General features: G+C 30.9%; 3 protein-coding genes and 1 long non-coding RNA gene across 6 annotated transcripts in view; 1 reads left to right on the plus strand and 3 right to left on the minus strand.

The window, feature by feature from the left end:
- Positions 1-18,939, minus strand: part of LOC125808008 (eukaryotic translation initiation factor 2 subunit beta) — an 83,638-nt gene that overhangs the window by 21,368 nt on the left and 43,331 nt on the right. The gene's annotated exons all lie outside the window — the stretch shown is intronic.
- Positions 1,884-5,868, minus strand: LOC125808009 (trans-cinnamate 4-monooxygenase C4H2). Its single transcript, XM_049487776.1, has 3 exons — positions 5,064-5,868; positions 3,865-3,998; positions 1,884-2,667 (listed from the first exon to the last, which is right to left on the minus strand). The coding sequence occupies exons 1-3, from the start codon at positions 5,846-5,848 to the stop codon at positions 2,069-2,071; spliced, it is 1,518 nt and encodes a 505-aa protein (XP_049343733.1). The 5' UTR covers positions 5,849-5,868; the 3' UTR covers positions 1,884-2,068.
- LOC125808010 (uncharacterized) lies at positions 2,229-10,577 on the plus strand. The gene is made up of 2 exons (XR_007441675.1): positions 2,229-2,449; positions 10,480-10,577. It is a non-coding gene; the product is annotated as an uncharacterized LOC125808010 (long non-coding RNA).
- LOC125808007 (trans-cinnamate 4-monooxygenase C4H2-like) lies at positions 9,956-13,055 on the minus strand. The gene is made up of 3 exons (XM_049487769.1): positions 12,148-13,055; positions 11,473-11,606; positions 9,956-10,697 (listed from the first exon to the last, which is right to left on the minus strand). The coding sequence occupies exons 1-3, from the start codon at positions 12,993-12,995 to the stop codon at positions 10,099-10,101; spliced, it is 1,581 nt and encodes a 526-aa protein (XP_049343726.1). The 5' UTR covers positions 12,996-13,055; the 3' UTR covers positions 9,956-10,098.

Genomic DNA, 18,939 nt, shown 5'->3' on the forward strand with positions numbered 1-18,939 from the left:
AACAAAGAAATACGATTTAGGTGAATCGAGGGGCAAAGAGGGTTGGGTGGGGAGGGACAGGACTACATGGCTGACACATTTTTGTAAATCTCGAAATCAATTATTGTTGCCACTCCATCTGGTTCCTTAACATGTGACTTCCTGTCTGGTTCCTTAAAAGACTCGTTTAATATGATTTATAAGATATAAAAACTTTGAGATAAAATATAAAATTATTTTATTCGATATCTTATTGGAGGTATCAGGTAATTATTACATTATTTATTTTATTATTTATATTATAGTGATAGAGTAAGTTATTACTTATACATGATAGAATAACTTATTTTAAATCAAACGAATTCTTATAATGCCAACTATTATTGATTAAAAAATAGTATCAAACAAAACTTAATTCAAATCTTTCCTAGGCAGATTCAAATCCGCCAGCTTCAAAGAAACTTTATTTTTCTTGATTTTTTTTTGTACATGTTAAATTCATTTGATTTTTCTCGTGAATATTTTTTTTTTATATTTTAGTTATCTTTAGTGAAAATACTAATTCATGTAGTAATTTTTATTTATCAAAAGTGGACACATTAATTTGCCTCTCTTCGATATATATCCACCGAATGCAAACATTCTACGATGCTGCAATATTTGTCGGATGTATAACATTCAACGAACATTCAGCCTACATATCTCTATATTCTTGTTCTTTCCAACATCTTTTGTTTTTACTTAATTAATATCGACGTGAGTTATTTATATTATTGATTTAGTTTGGATAAAGGAGGAGTAGTAGGTTGATAATCAACGTAAATCATGCTAGTTTATGATGAATTTTTATGATACAAAAATTATAGTGATACTATTATTGGAGGTTAAATAAAAAAAATAAGAATTTATATAATTGATTCTTAACTTATTTGAGATCGAGGTGTCGTGAGAAGTTTCCTTTATACACCTTTTTCGTTGAGCTCAATCTCTATGATATGCATATACTATTATAAAGTCTGAGAAACCCAGTGTAAATGATAATCAAAAGTAATGAATAGATGGTAATGCAAAGAACCCATGTAAAAATTTGAGTTAGAGTTCTCATGTGATCATTTAATTACTATTATAAATATTTTAGAAAGTCACTTATTTATTTAAAAATATGACTTTCTGAATTAATAAAAATTAGTAATCATTTGAAAAATTAATTGTTCATTGAAAGTAAATGACAAGGCATTAATGGTGATTAAGGTCTACTAGATGATATAGAGATCCATGGTTAGATGAATAATAATGTAACTTAACCAAATGGCACAAACATGTTCATCGTTCACCAACTCTTTAGCTAATACTTCTTCCGTCTTAATTTATACGTACTTAACTATATAAGTTAAATTTGATAATGTCATTTAAAATGTGGGGCAACGTACCTAACTTAGCTTAGGTGAAAAGAATAAAAAGAATAGAAGACAAATCAAACAGATCTTTTATTTTCATAACCAAATAGAGAATTAAGTGAACAGAAGAACCACCTGGTACAACCTACTACATTTTTCTTATGTAGTAGAATAGGTACATCCAACTGTTTTATGTATTTTCGATATTTACGTCAAATTAAAAAAATATGTGACATATGCCTTCTTAAATAAACTTTATGCATAATTATCGTCAAGTAACATATTTTTTCATTCTAAAATAAACTTTAAGCATAATTATCGTCAAGTAACATTTTTTTTTTTCATTAAGATGGTTCAGTTGATTTGAAATCGATGCTCCTCAATGCCTGCTCATCCAAGGAGGTATAATCCAAAAGTTGAATGGAATGACAATTTTAGCCCAAACAATGCAATTAATTCTTCAATAATGTTCTCATGGGAAAATCAAAGTTCATTTTGTACCATGGGCCATGGCTATTGTACATCAAGAGAGCATTATTATTTTCAGATAAATGTAAATCTTATAATGAATTTTAGTCCAAGAAGAAAAATGTTTTCTATAAAACTTGCAAGGTTTTCACTTTTCAATCAAAATAACAACCATACTTCTATCAGTTTTCTTCAGAAGCCCTTTACTGATAGTGTTACAAACATCAGAAAGATCTTGGCTTCATCACAATGGTAGAATGCTTCAAAATGTGGAGACTGAACTGTCCACCTTTCTCCGAGGTGTCGAGTTTCGACTGCCCTGGAGGAGGCAACATCTCAAAGTTCTGCACCAAACGTCCCAAAGTGATGCCGAGAATTGGCAAAGCAAGGATAATTCCGGGGCAACTCCTCCTACCAACACCGAAAGGAAGAAATCTAAAGTCATTGCCATTGGCCTCAACGTGCTTCTCCTCTTCGAAGAACCTCTCGGGTCTGAACTCTTCTGGTTTCTTCCAGTGAGCGGGGTTGTTAGCTAGCCACCAAGCATTGACCAAGATTTTGCTCTCAGCTGGAATATCATATCCAGCAAGCTTTGCATCATGAAGGTTCATGTGTGGGACCAAGAGAGGAATTGCCATCCGGAGTCTAAGAGTCTCCTTGATCACAGCCTGAAGGTACGGAAGCTTGGGCATGTCTGGCTCAGTCACTTGCACTCCTGGTCCAAGAACTGTATCAATCTCGTCACGGAGTTTCTTTTGGATGTGAGGGTGGTTGACTAGTTCCGCGATACCCCACTCGATTGACCATAATGTTGTTTCGATTGCTGTTCATGACAATAATTCAGCATATTAGCCGAATAATCAACTAACCAAGAAGTTTATGAACGATATAAACAACCAAACATGCTTCAATGGTTCAAATAAAGCTCACTTATTGCTCAGTACAAGACAAAGCGACGAAACTACTTTAGGACCAGAGGCAATTCCAAGATCTACAATTAGTGAGCTCAAAATGAGTATGATTTTGTCATATATATTTAATAGATCCTTCTTTCATATGCATGCACACTACAGACCAAAAGCAGTGAGTTCAGTAAAACTCAGAAAACCGCTTAAATCCATTTTTGTTTGAGACTTTGGCCTTATAGTATATCATACAGTTCACTTTGTTACTTATTTACGGTTCTGCTTGAATGTTACCATAACAGCTTATTTTCAAAAATTACATCAGTGCTTTTGTTTGTAGACAAAATAATGATACTAAAGATCTTTTAGTACATTACTCCACTATCATGATCATAATTAACACGAGTTGTTTCAAGTCATTACTTATGGAAAGTTAGATGCCTTAAAATGTGCACCAACAGCCCTGTCTACCTAACCCTCATCAAGAAAATTGGCAAGTACACCAACCATATCAAACTGTTACCTATCCCCATATTTGGAACTTCTCACCTACTACTTTTGATTAAAAAACAGAGTAAATCGGAACAGGGATCCGTCAGGCTTTCGCCCATTCCAGAAAGTTCCCCACTGCTGCCCCTCACAGGAATCTGAGCCATGTCTCAGTCCTAGTGCAGTTGATCATCCTCTAAGATCTGCTACTGATCATCCCTCTGCAAAGTGATTGTCACACTAACTAGCTAACCACACGCGAGCCCCTCGGGTGGATTCCTCCTTTTCTTTAGCAATTAGTTGCTGTTCCCCACCCAAATGCATTCACTTATAAATTACTTTTCTTAGTTTCTGACTAGGATGATTAAAAATCATGTAACAACTAAAAAAATAAGTTCCTTAAACTTTGGTGCAAATCCAAATACCGTACAAAAAAAATATGTTTGTCATTCTTGGTTTACCAGTCAAACACACCATTCTGTTATTCTTATCCAAAAGGAACTCGTGAGGATACCAAACCAAGTACCGTTAAAAGTTATTTTCAACATTTTCACAAGGAGATGCACATATTAAACCAAACTAGAACAAAGTATGTTCAGAGAATTAAAAAGTATTTTGAAACATACCAGCAACATTAATGTTCTCAACAATGTAAAGAACGTTATCCTCGTTGATCTCTCCCTTCTGTTGAGCATCAAGAATGTGATCAATGGCACATTTTAGAGCATTGCTGTCCGTGCTCTTGGTATTTGCAAGCTTCCTGCACAAAGCAAAAAAATATGTTAAAAACTAATTGTACCTCAAAGCACTTCATCTAGCCAGACCTTACAGACAATATTTGGCTAAACTATCCTTTATCTCTCTTTAAAGGAAACCGGTAATTAACACACCCCTAATATCAAATGTTTTGAAGCAAATTTAAGTCGCCACAACAACTCAAATTTAAACCAGAGGAATTTCTCCCTCCAATCCTTTTTATTTACAGCTTTGACCAAACAAATTTGGTCCATAATACCAGTTAACGTCTAATTAATTTAGACAAAATCTAGTACTCCCTCCGTTTAAAAAAGAATGACCTCCTTTCCTTTTTTGGTAGCATTTTAATTTCAGCTTTCCACGTGGTATGTTTAAAGTCATGAGATTGAAGGGCAATTTAGTACATTTGACATAACTTTAATTTAGGACCACAAGATTCAAAAGTCTTATTTATTTTCTAAAACTTCGTGCCAAGTCAAACCAGGTCACTCTTTGTGAAACGGAGGGAGTAAGAAAATAGACCGCAAACTTGACTCAACCTCAAAAGCACTCAATTTCCCAAAGACCATATGAAGAGTTCAATCACACCATTCCACACCAAATGGGACTTCCAACACCACCCCTGCACACAGGCCTACTATCTAGAGCATGGACAACACATACAACATTGGGTAAACGAAGAATTAGAATAGCTTGGCTCGGATACCATGATAAGAAAGTACAGACATAGAACCTAACTAAACCCAAAAGTTATCTCATCACCCCTCATTGAGAATTGTCTAAACCACATAAAAGTCCAGTCACACCATCCCTCGTTGATGCAGGATTGAGTAAAGTTTAGTTCCTTAGATTGATCCTATACTCCTAGACAATAAGACAACACTTTGTGATGTGATCACTGATCCCCACATTCAAAGATCATTACCAACAATACACCTAATTTATAAAAGAGACCGAGTAAAGATTGGTTCTTTAGATTGATCCTATGTCCTACACATTTACATCAAGAGAATAAAACTAAGGAAAATTAATAATTGAGCATTAAGGAGATAAAGTGAACTGAACTTACTTTCTTTCATCAACAAAATAGTCCTTGAATAGCTTCAACCTCTTCTCCTTAACTTCCTTACAAATCTTCAAGTACCCTCTCAAGAAAGGCCTCAAGATAGGGATAAAATCACCATAGTTGTACTCGAAGCTCTGAGCCAATCTACTCCTCTCACCATTCAAAGCCCTAAGCTTTACAAAAAGGGGATCATCTTCGCTCTCAAATCTTCTATCAAACATAATCCTAAACATGTTATTATACATCATAAGCTGCAATCTTTTCCTCAAAACAATCCCATTTGTTGCAGATTCAGGGTTCTTCTTCACATCCTCAACCACACTAGCAGCCTCAGACTCCCACCCCCCTCTATACTGCTGCACCACCTTATTAGTAAAAAAGGGTACAGTCATAATCCTCCTCATTTTCCTCCAGTGTTCACCATACACTGTAAAAACCATATCTTGACCCTTCCCTGTAAAAATATCAAAAACAACATTTCTTGTTCTTGAACCAAATTCAACCCCTTGTGTGTGTAAAACTTCTTTAGCTAATTCAGGGGATGACACAACAACTAAGTTCCTTTGCCCCATTCTAAGCAAGAACACATCACCAAACTTTTTAGCATACTCGGTAAGGTTTCTATGGTTCAAATCATCACCAACTTGAAGCCAATTTCCAAAAACTGGGACTGGAATTGGACCTGGGGGTAGTTTAAATCGCTTGGAACGAAGTTTAGAGACAATAATAGCGATTAAAATGGCAAAGAAAAGACCTATTAAGGTCTTCTCCAGTAAGAGAAGATCCATTTTTTTTTGAATTCTTTTAGAGGGAAGTTAGAGAAAAGAATGTTTTAATACTGATCAAGAGAAAACTGTGAGTATTTATAGAAGAGAAATATGGGGGGTTAGGTAAAGAGTTAACGGCGTTAAGTTTAATGGAATGGTAGATGGGGTTAGGTAGAGGAAAGAGAGAGCGGGGTCGGGGTGGGTTGGTGAGCTCATAAAGACTTTTGCTAAGTGCATACATCATTTAATTTTGATTAATTTAATTATGAAGATAAGATTGAATTTAGGAATTATCTAATTATTATATGTATAAATAAATTACAATTTGCATAAAAGGAAAATAATCTAACTAAGATTTTATATAACTAATTTATAAATTCAACTTATTATTATTGGAAGTCTGTTTGGACATGATTTGAAATTGAAATTTTGTTTGAATATGCAACTTGTGAGGAGTCAATTCCTTAAATGGTAACCCAAGTTTAGGAATTACCTTGAAATATCATTTATGTTTCATTTATAACCAAAATATCACTCAACTATCATTATTTTCCTCTAAATATACTTAACACTTCAAAAACCCCACTCTCTCCTAGTTGGCATGACATGTCATTAAAGTTTTTTTTAATAATAGATTGATTTGATTCATTTAAATCCATTTAACTAAAATAATGATCATATTATTTAAAATATATATATATATATATATATATATATATATATAAGTTTATTAAGAATAAAACTTCATACTTAAGAACCTTTTATTATAATTCAACTTTTTATTTTTTTATGTTATGAAGAATAGGTTTTTAAAACGTACTATAATAGCATCAATTTTGGAATACTTATATATATATATATATATATATTTAAAAAAAAATTGATATACAAATCACTCATTAATGCTAACTTACATCAATTAATCATAAATTTTATAATGAATCAATAGTATTAAATGTCAATTAACTATTATAATAAAATTAATTGTGTGTTTTGAAATTCATGCTTACAATTTTTTTTCTTGAAAAAAAATAGAAAGTGAATAATATTATTACTATTTTTTATCGAAAAAAATAAATACTAAATATCTCAAAAGTCTCCTTCTATTCTAGACTTCTAGTTGATATGTCATGTTATTAGATCATCATTTTAGAAAATAATAGACCTATTTAATTCATAAACTTATGTCTCTACAAAACAAATATATAAATTACATGAGAAATTTTTGAAGATTTTAAATAAAAAAACTAATTTCTTTATATTTTTTTACCAATGAAAAAAAATTTGTGTGCAATTATTACTTGGTAATTTTCAAAATCCCTAAGTAAATTAGTTGAAAATTTTAAGAATTTTTTTCATAAAAGTATTCAAATAAATTTGTAAGGTTGACAAAAAAGTTGGTAAGAAAGAGAAAATTATTATTTAAATTTTTTTAATTTGTTTTTTTATATTTATTCTTTTATTGCTATATTATATTTTAACTTATCATACCATTAAACACCACTGTATATTCTTATCTTATTCCAAATTCATGAAATACAAGTAATAATTAATTGAATTGCCTATTTTAATTCAGTAATACATATTATATGAGATTAATATACTTATAATAAAGATCAAAATTTTATTTTCTAATATAAATATTATTCACTTTCTATTTTCTTTTAAAAAAAGATATTGTAAGTATGGATTTCAAAGTACCCAATTAATTATTTTTAATAGTTAATTGACCTTTAATATTATTGATTAATTATATAATATATGATTAATTAATGTTAATTGACATTCATGAGTGATTTATATATCAATATTTTTTGAATATATGTGTTTATAAGTATTCAAAATTGATGACATTATAGTAAGTTTTAAAAAACTATTCTTCATAGCATAAAATTAGACTAGCTTGCTTCCACTAGTGGCGGGCGGGCGAAGGGTCCAAAGGACACGTAGCCGGGGGCGAGTCCAAAATCCAATTGTTCTATTTTCCTTCTTGTTCATCAATCGGATTAAAAAAATAATTATGATAAAAGATTCTTAAGCATGAAAATTTCTTCTTAATAAACTAATATATACTTTTTAGAAAATAATAATATCATTATTTTAGTTAAATGAGTTTGATGAATTAAATAAGTCTATTTTTTTTTTAAAAAAAAAAGCTTCAGTGACATGAGTCATGACATGCTAACTAGGAGAGAGTAAAACTTTTGAAGTGTTAAGTATATTTGGAGGAAAATAATGATAGTTAAATGATATTTTTTTCCTAAATGAAACATAAATGATATGTCAAGGCAATTTCCTAAACTTGGGTGACCATTTAGGGAATTCACTTACTTTGTGATTCGTCTTCTTTTCATTTCTCTCCATTTACGTCGAGCCTTGACAAATCATGGGGTAGGGAATAGCTTGATTTTTTTTTAAAAACGACAATTATTCTAAATTATTTTCTTTTCTTTTTTTTTAAAATAAAGACGACAAGTAAAATAAACAAGAGGAAAAATCTCGACCAAAACAAGGGAGAAAACTTGTCCAAAATCTAAAGGATTCGTGATTAACATTCAACTATCTTTAAATGGAGTGAAAAAATTGGCCTTCTTTTGACTAATTTAAGTTTATGCGAAAATAAAGACGTAAGTTTCACCATCCAAAATTTAAAAGATATATACTCGATTTTCAATTATTTTTAAATTGAGTGAATCAATTGAATTTCTCAAACTAATTCAAGTGTATCAAAAGAGACAAAATTGTCACCATCCAAATTTAAAAGGATTTGTGATCGACATTCAACTATCTTTTAATTGAGTGTTTTTTTTAGTAGTATAAGTGTTAACATAATTTACGTGATATTATATGATTGACATAAAATTTACTATATTTGTTTGAAATTTATGGTCCAAAATATTTTAAGATTACTTCTTGGCAATACATCATTCATCAAGGATAAAAATGAAATTTTGAAGTTCAATTATAGAAAAATGACATTTTTTTTAGATAAACTAAAAAAAAGTGTGTAAAATGAACAATGACTTGTTCCAAATAAACACATGATAAAGTGTTTCTATTAGTCACTTTCGATTCAAATTTTGAAAAAATATTCATCTGTGTTCACAAAAGTCTATTAGATACTTGAGCAAATCGCATAAATTATTTCATTGTTTAATTGTACATATCAATCTCAATTGGAAGCAATCTTGAGGTTTTTGTAAAAAAAAAAAAAAATTGGTCAAAAAAGATAAACTATTTTATTAATTAAATAATAATAGTGGCGGTACTAGGGGTGAAAACTGTTTGTTCTGAGGAACGTCAAACCAAAAAAGAGTGTAATTAGTAGAAGTCGATGTTGTAGATCATTTTTGGAGACTAACATGATGTACCAAACCAAAATATTTGAACCAGAAATATTAGTGTCTATTTTCCCTTCTCCTTTTCAAAATTTGAATTGAAAATGTTTAGTAAAAATATTTTATCATGTGTTCAAGTGCTCAATTGGAAGTTTGGAACAAATCATAGTTAGAATATTTAAATAAAATTTACTCCCAAATTTAAAAAGTTATTGATACATTAATGGTGATTAGTCTCCACTAGAGAGCCATGATTAGATGAATAATTATGTGATTTAACCAATGGTAATAGGAGAACGTTGAGACATCATTATCGTTCTTTTAAAAGTACCCACAACAATGTAGTACCTAACTAGATTAATTTAATTTAATCTAATCATATTCAATTAAAAATAACCTAACCAAGTTAGGTAAAGAATAAATAAGATTTAATCGCACACATTTAATTTCATAGGCCAGGTCAAATGGACTGTGGACCAGGGACACCAACTATTTCCACATATTCAATGTTGCATTATATTAAAGTTAAGTGAACTCAAATAATAACACACTTAATCATGATTAAGTAACATGTATTTACGTACTAAATCGATTATTTGATGAATAATAAATTAACATGATTTTGTGCAAAAGACCGTAACTTCATCCTCCCTACAACTTCCTCAATGTAAGCAAAGAAATGAGTAGGTGATTGAAAAGTGTCGTGACAATATGAGAAATCAACTCAAGTAATTTTCGCCAAAATAATGCAATTGTCAGAAAGCCAAATTACCACTGTGCATCAAGAAACTACATCAGAAAGGTAAAACTTATAATGAATCTAGTCCAATAAGACTTTTATAAGACATAAGAAAAAGAAGAATGTTTTCTGTCAAACTTAAAAGGTTTACACAAACAAACAACAATCATAATTAATTGATAGTATTACAAAGTTTAGAAAGATCTTGGTTTCATCACAATGGTGGAATGCTTCAAAATGTGGAGACTGAACTGTCCACCTTTCTCAGAGGTGTCGAGCTTCGACTGCCCTGGAGGAGGCAACATCTCAAAGTTTTGAACCAAACGTCCCAAAGTGATGCCGAGAATTGGCAATGCAAGGATAATTCCGGGGCAACTCCTCCTACCAACACCGAAAGGAAGAAATCTAAAGTCATTGCCATTGGCCTCAACGTGCTTCTCCTCTTCGAAGAACCTCTCAGGTCTGAACTCTTCAGGTTTCTTCCAGTGAGCGGGGTCGTTAGCTAGCCACCAAGCGTTAACCAAGATTTTGCTCTCAGCTGGAATATCGTATCCAGCAAGCTTAGCATCATGAAGGTTCATGTGTGGGACTAAAAGAGGAATTGCCATCCTGAGTCTAAGAGTCTCCTTGATCACAGCCTGAAGGTACGGAAGCTTGGGCATGTCTGGCTCAGTTACTTGCACTCCTGGTCCAAGAACTGTATCAATCTCGTCACGGAGTTTCTTTTGGATGTGAGGGTGGTTGACTAGTTCCGCGATACCCCACTCAATTGACCACAATGTTGTTTCGATTGCTGTTCATGACAATAATTAAGCATATCAGCTGAATAATCAACTAACCAAGAAGTTTACGAACGGATATAAACAACAAAACATGCTTCAATGGTAGGACGTGTGACTTTTTAAGTTTAAGACCATATCAAAACTCATGTATTACTTACTACAAGGCGATGCAATAAATGAAACAACTTCCGGACAAGAGGCAATTCCAAGATCAACCCGTTATTGAGTTCAAAATATGTATGATCTCATTACATGTGTATACATTACGAATGCTTTTTTCATATATATGCACACTTCAAACCAAAAGCAATGAATTCAGTAAAACCCACAGAACCCGATTGTATCCAACTTTGTTTGGGACTTAAGTCTTATAGTAGTATAAGATTTGTGGTACCTAACAAGTCTTCGTAACCTAGCCTAGAAACATCACCATCACTTGAAACATGTGGTTCATTTTACTATAGTGTACTTATTTCCCCTTCAAACTTGGAAACTACATGTCTTACTTGGATGTAAACATAACATCTTATTTACCACAAGAAATTGGTATGTGGTACCCCCCAGGGCCCAGGCACCAACTAGTCCTTGGCATCATAAAAAAAGTCAAATCTTGGGGCCCTTATTTGGTAACTCTCAACTACTACTTTTGAGAAAAATAGACAAAATTGGAATTGGATTTTCATTCACTTATAAGTTACTTTTATTCTAACTAGGATGCAATCATTTAAACCAAACTAGAACAAATTATACTCTAGAGAATCAAAGATATGTTATTTTGAAACATACCAGCAACATTGATGTTCTCAACGATGTAAAGAACGTTATCCTCGTTGATCTCTCCCTTCTGTTGAGCTTCAAGAATGTGATCAATTGCACATTTCAAAGCATTGCTGTCCATGCTCTTGGTATTTGCAAGCTTCCTGTGTAAAGCAATAAAAATATTACAAACTAAAACACAAGGTCCACCATCAAAAGCTACCTAACAGTACCTCAAAGCACTTTAATTATCACTCAATCATACATGATTCTTATTGGCCAATTCTGGAATTCAACTAAAAATTTGAAAAACATCAATCAAAAAGTTATCAACTTTTTTACTCCAAATCACTCACTACTCTTACCACTGCAAGCTAGGCACTCACAGGCCACCGTTACGACAAACCTCTAATTGCCACAGGAGAATCGCAAAACAACTCCAAATATGCCAAACACCACGCTAATTTTCAAATATCATTTATCACTTTGAAAACAGAAAACAAGAACTACCTTTTTTAAAATTTAACCAATGGACCCTTACTATTCTGAAATGTCAACTAGTACTTCCTTTTCTATTCAAAATTGATCCATACTGTTCCAGGATTTAGTCAAACACCCCTTACAACTAAACTAAACTAATAAATAAAACTGATATAAATGATCAAATTGAGCATAAAGGGATTAACAAGAAAAAAGTGAACTTACTTTCTTTCATCAACAAAGTAGTCCTTGAATAGCTTCAACCTCTTCTCCTTAACCTCCTTACAAATCTTCAAGTATCCTCTCAAGAAAGGCCTCAAAATAGGGATAAAATCACCATAGTTGTACTCAAAGCTCTGAGCCAATCTACTCCTCTCACCATTCAAAGCCCTAAGCTTAACAAAAAGGGGATCATCTTCACTCTCAAATCTCCTATCAAACATAATCCTAAACATGTTATTATACATCATAAGCTGCAATCTTTTCCTCAAAACAATCCCATTTGTAGCAGATTCAGGGTTTTTCTTCACATCCTCAACTACACTAGCAGCCTCAGACTCCCACCCTCCTCTATACTGCTGCACCACCTTATTTGTAAAAAAGGGTACAGTCATAATCCTCCTCATTTTCCTCCAGTGCTCACCATACACTGTAAAAACCATATCTTGACCCTTCCCTGTAAAAATATCAAAAACAACATTTCTTGTTCTTGAACCAAATTCAACCCCTTGTGTGTGTAAAACTTCTTTAGCTAATTCAGGGGATGACACAACAACTAAGTTCCTTTGCCCCATTCTAAGCAAGAAAACATCACCAAATTTTTTAGCATACTCAGTAAGGTTTCTATGGTTCAAATCATCACCAACTTGAAGCCAATTTCCAAAAACTGGGACTGGAATTGGACCTGGGGGTAGTTTAAATCGCTTGGAACGAAGTTTAGAGACAATAATAGCGATTAAAATGGCAAAGAAAAGACCTATTAAGGTCTTCTCCAGTAAGAGAAGATCCATTTTTTGAGTTCTTTTGGGGGAAAATTGAGGAGAATGGGTATTTTTGTACTGCTGAAGAATCATGAATGTTAAGTGTGAGGATTTATAGGAGGGAAACAGAGGAGTTAGGTGGAGAGAGTTAACGGCGTGAGAAAATGGATGGGGTTAGGTGGAGGAAAGAGAGATGAATGAGGGGGTGTGTTTGGTGAAGAAGAAGTATTCACTACATCCATACAACATTAATATTGGTTAATTTTTTTTTTTTGGTGAGATTGAGTAATGGCGGCTTTCTATCATATAATATCGTCATTTTTATGTCATTAAATATATATATATATATTAACTAAATTGGTGCCATAGGTGGTATTTCAGCACGAACTGATAATACCTGTGTCCAAGAGGATTGCAACATGTCAAGCCCTGATAAGGTTCTTCACTTTATATCGAATCAATCCAAATGTTTCATTGTTTGTGTGAGACTGAGATGCGATCGGTAAACTCTTTTCTTTTTGTAAGTAACATCAAATCGGATCACGAATTTTGAAAAATATATCGTAATATTATGTACATGTATTCGATTTTGAGTACCCTTTTTTTATACTAATTTGCTGCTAGGAATCTCTAAAATCGAATTAATAATCAATAGAGATGACTGACTTGGCTCTTCGTTCAACTTCATCCACAATCATTGATTTGCAAGTTACTGCATATAGAAACGGGTTTACTCTCTATACTTAAAAAATACTAATGACTATGAAATTTTCAGAAAATTCTAAATAAATAAAATATAATTGTGAGAACTAAAAGTTTTTTTTCTCAAATTTAATTTCGTAACATTAATTTGCAAGTGTTGATTTTAATATTTTTAAATAATAGTAATTTTTTATAACATTTCAAAATTACTCCTTTTCTTTTTTTTAAATGTAGGGTAGTATAAAAGAGAGATAATGGTGGTACGAGGTCATATGATATCATTCATGATCCCTTTAGTCGTTCGATAGTATAGATTATTTGAATTTTAAATCATCCTGTGTCAAATCAGCAAATGGAAGCCACCTCATTATTTGACAAAATAATTGAGATGCACGTAGTGATTATTTTTAGAAAATATTTGAAACAATCGATATAAAATAATCGAATAAGAATAATAATACGATAAATGAATACATAATTTCAAATATATTCGGACAGTGTAATATTCATTCATAGTAGTCAGGTGAACTGTTGTGAAAATCAAGTGTATTAATTTAGAATAAAGATAAAAATGACTTCGTCAACTTAATATTTTGATATTATTGCCACAAAAATAGCTTTCCAATTTCCAGAAAAGAAGGAATTAAATATACACAAACAAATAAAAAAATTTGAGATTATCATCAATACAATCAAAGGAGCAAAAAAGTCATTTTTTGATGAAATGATCTAAAACAAATAATTTAATCATGTTTACAATTTGCAATTTCTTTATTCTTTTGAAGTAGTCTAAGTACTGTACTTTAATCAGTCACTGTATAATTGATATTTTAGAGATCTGAGATTTCAATTTACCAACTAATTAGTTACTTAAAATAATAATGTTGCTATCTGTAGCTTAGTTGGTGAGGTTTGCAACTCCAATAAGTGATTAGTAAAATAGTTAATCATGATTAGGTTGAAGTTTTAATTATTTTTTTTCAAGTGATTATGACTTGAACATTTCAAACAAGTAATTGTAATCAACAAATAACTTTTTTTAGAATTCTATGCCAAGCACGTAAGTATTATTTATCATAATTAGTGCTAAAGATGATTAGAACAAATACATTGAATTATGTTAGATTCTCATATTCCAAAAAACTGCCCATATATTTGGCTAATATTTTTTTATCCGAAAAAACATTAGAAAAATAATGCTTGAAAAAGGTTATCTACTTATTTATTATTTTTAATGAAGTATTAGGAGTATTAGTTTTGGTATATATTTATATGTTTTATTCTTTTAAGATTTTTGTATTTGACTGCTTTATATAGGTAGAAAATGATATAAAGTAATAGATATCATAATACTTCATAATTTAAAATATTAAAAACTACAAAAAAAAAATTGACTTTCGAAATTCTATCTATACCGTATAAAGTGGAATGAAGGGAGTAATATATATTATGTAAAATAACATAAATATAATACTGTAAATCACAATAATTAACAACTTGATTATTTAGAAACCTTGTAAGAAATAGTTGACTTTTGAAATTTCATTTTTATCACATAAATTAGGATAAAATGAGTAATATATAGTATGTAAAAATAGTTAAAATGTATTATAAATTACAATAATTAATCACTTAAAATATCTATTCAAAAACATATAAGAATTAGTTGACTCTCGAAATCTATTTGTGTCAGTGTCATATAGGAATAACATATATTATATGAAAATCAACTAAAATATACAATAAATAATCATAGTGATAATTATTAAGTTCAAAATATAGTAGAAATATATAAGAAAAATCGAATAATGAGCAGTGACGTATACAAAATTTAAATTTGAAATCTCACATTGAATTTTGAACATTTTTAACCTATTGGCAAACCCCTAATTTTGTGTTCAAAATTATATATACATATTAAAATTTTAAAGGAAAACTTACAGAAATTCTGCTAGTTTAGAAGTGATACATGTATCTCGCGATACATGAGTTAAAATTAAGTGTAATTTGTTATAGATACACAACATCCAAGTGGATATGCATGTATCTGAGATATATAGACAAATCTCGTCCGCTTCCTTAAAATCCCGCTAGTTTAGGTGTTAAATACTTAGATATACTTTAATTTACAGTATTATGAATCTTACCATATTTTGGTGCATTAAGATACGTCATGAATTTGGATACATGTGTTTTAGATACATGATGCTAAAATTATGTGTAATGTGTTCTAGATACATTGTATCTAAATGGATTCGCATTAATCTGAGATACACAGACAAATCTCGCTTTGCCACTCTCCTATGTGTCTAGTAATACCAGATACATGTGAATCACACAACATATATACATACATTTACATTTATCTAGTGTGATCCGTATGTATTTGGAATACACAACTATCTCCCTCCTCATCTCGCTCACCTTTCTCCTTCTTTCAATATATCTAATAGCAAAACTACATATATCTAAGTGTATCTTCCTTAATATATGATAGAAAACTCTTACTTAGTAGTCATAAGTAATTATTTAAAAATATAATATTCATGAATGTATGTCTAATAAGATAATTTTTTTGATTTAAAAAAAAATACCTTATATATATAATAGTGTCATTAAGGGTGTGTTTGGTACGGAGGAAAACATTTTCTTTCCATGTTTGATTGGCTTAAATATTTGGAAAATGTTTTCCAAATCAACTCATTTTCCTCAAATATAAGGAAAATGACTTCCCTTCCAAAATTGAGGAAAACATTTTCCAAACTCCACTTCATCCTTTAATTTTTTTTTCTTACCTTACCAATAACCTGTACCCGACCGTCTCCATTAATTTTTTATCTCTACCTCAACCCCCCCCCCCCTCCCCCCAAACAAAAAAAATAAAAATTATTTTTAAAAAATGTTTCAAATTTTAAGATTTTTTTTATCTCACCCAACCCCTATCACCCCTACCCCAAAAAAATTTCTTTTGAAAGATATTTCAAATTTTATTTTTTACGCCACTCCCCGGCCCCCCTCAAACAAGGTCAACCACTCCTCCGCCACCCCCGCCAATTTTATTTTTTTAAAAAAATTATTTCAGGGAAATATTTCAAAAAAAAATATAAAAAATCATTTTTTACGTCACCCCCCACCCCACCAAGGCTATCCCGGTCATTTAAAAAAAATTATTTTTGGAAAATATTTCAAATTTTTAATTTTTCCATTTTTACGCCACCCCCTACCCCTCCCCGCCACCTCCACCCTTTATCCCCCTCCCCACGCCACCCCACTCAGGTCATTTTCGTCAAATTTTTTTTAAGCAAAATCATTTTGAGAAATATTTCAAATTTAATTTTTTTTCATTTTTAAGCACCCCCATCCTCCCGCGCCACCCCACCCAACCCCCGTAAAAATATATTTTTGAAAAATATTTCAATTTTTTTAAAAAAATCATTTTTTATGCCCCCACCCCTCAGCCGCTACCCCCCTCCCGGGCGCAACCCCGTTAATTTTTTTTAAAAAAAATATAAATTTTTGGGTGAGGTCCTGGGTTGAAAGTCTAGGTCAAGTCCTGGGTTAGATCTCAGGGTCGAATTTGGAACGGTCATCGGGATCTTGTCTTAGTTTGAGTGTCGGGGTTGATTTTCGGATCAAAAATTATTTTTTTAAAGAGTATTTTTTAGTCTCAAGCCAAAAATAAAAGATATTTTGTGAAAAATATTTTTCATTCACCAAAAAATATTTTCTACTCACCAACCAAACATGAGAAATTAAGTTTGAAATCCACTTATTTTCCAAGAAAAACATTTTCCAAGAAAACATTTTTCATGAAAAACATTTTTCTTCGTACCAAAAACACCCTAAATTAATTAGGTATTCGAGAATAACGTTGCCTCTACTTGTCCACATAACTTTAGGTACACTCAGTAAATTCATCCATTTTATTACTCATATTATATATATATATATATATATATATATATATAGTTGAGACGTGGAAATTTCTTAATACACAAAGTACAACTAACAATATATTTGGGTTTCATCTCCATCCCTTTATTTTAATGTATCGTCTTCGTTTATCAACCACAATATTTCTTCTATACGTCACACTAGCTATATTAATGATCTCATATATGAAGCCTCAATATATTACAGATTTTTTTTTATATACTCTATTTGTTTTAAAAGGAACGATTTAGTTTGATTTGATATGAAATTTAAAAAAGTAAAGAAGATTTTTCAATCATGTAATTCTAAACTAATATCATGTCAAATGTATCAGAATGTCCTTTAATCTTGTGAACTTTGAAACAATGAAATTAAAGTGTTACCAAAAAAAGAAAAAAAATATATTTTTTAATTAGATTAAAAATCAAAGTAAGTCATTTTTCTCAAATGAAAGAAGTAACTGTAGGTGACAAAAAAAATTATAATAAAATGATCGCATGTATGTAACATATGCTTTATCTCAATTTTAAAATCTTGCTCAAGAAGTACTGAATATTATTCGAGGTTATATAAATTTGAGTTTTAAAGTTTGAATATTCCATGATTTAATTACATTTGTAATATTCTACTTTTCTATTAATGGGAATATATATAATACTCTTTATCAATTTCAGTATTTGATGTCGGGGAAATAATTAAAATTCACAATAATAATAATATAATATTATTAATAAAATAGTAGTCCTGAAAATAGATAAATACTACGATGATATATAAATAATAGTGCGTAAATTAATACTCGAGTCCGTGCTGGGCACAAACTATTTCAATAGTATGAAATGTTTTCCCAGAATTAAACAAGTCTTCCTTATCTTAAATAGAGGATACATGAATCAACAAATTAATTAATATCAGCAAGTTATTAGTAGGGAAATAAAATAACAAAGCCAAACTCATTAAATAAATTAAAAGGAGAAAATTAAAAAGAGAAAAAAGGCAAGTCGTGAGGGAGAGTAAGATTGATGCCTAATCATTTCATAAATGCAAGATGCCAATTTATATGCCAATAAGAAACCTAATCACAAGATTAGATTTCATGCAAAAAACCATTGTGAGACAAGTGTCAAGGTGGGTGAAAAAAAATATGGCATACACTGCCAAGTTTATCATTTCTCCAAATTATTTTTTTCAATACACTTTAATTATTTTGGCTTTGTATATACACTTTAAAATAAATTCATTTGAAATAAATATTTACTTACAATTGACTTGTAGAGGTTTTTGCCATCTTGAATAGTCACTTATGTTTATTTTTCTAGCAAAATAAATTCAAATTCAAATTCAAAGTGTTCAAACACAAAAATGTATAATTTTGATTTTTATTCATTGAAGACTTATATAT

Source organism: Solanum verrucosum, unplaced genomic scaffold (assembly GCF_900185275.1).
Source record: "Solanum verrucosum unplaced genomic scaffold, falcon-dt-bn FXZP01000183.1, whole genome shotgun sequence".
Taxonomy (NCBI): Eukaryota; Viridiplantae; Streptophyta; class Magnoliopsida; order Solanales; family Solanaceae; genus Solanum; species Solanum verrucosum.

Excerpts from the sequence above, each read along its gene's own strand:
- LOC125808007 (XM_049487769.1), bottom strand. The coding sequence starts at position 12,995 with ATGATTCTTCAGCAGTACAAAAATACCCATTCTCCTCAATTTTCCCCC. Across the intron at positions 11,607-12,147 it reads TACTTTGTTGATGAAAGAAA|GAAGCTTGCAAATACCAAGA; the intron begins GTAAGTTCACTT and ends TGCTTTACACAG. Across the intron at positions 10,698-11,472 it reads TGAGAACATCAATGTTGCTG|CAATCGAAACAACATTGTGG; the intron begins GTATGTTTCAAA and ends TGTCATGAACAG.
- LOC125808009 (XM_049487776.1), bottom strand. The coding sequence starts at position 5,848 with ATGGATCTTCTCTTACTGGAGAAGACCTTAATAGGTCTTTTCTTTGCC. Across the intron at positions 3,999-5,063 it reads TATTTTGTTGATGAAAGAAA|GAAGCTTGCAAATACCAAGA; the intron begins GTAAGTTCAGTT and ends TGCTTTGTGCAG. Across the intron at positions 2,668-3,864 it reads TGAGAACATTAATGTTGCTG|CAATCGAAACAACATTATGG; the intron begins GTATGTTTCAAA and ends TGTCATGAACAG.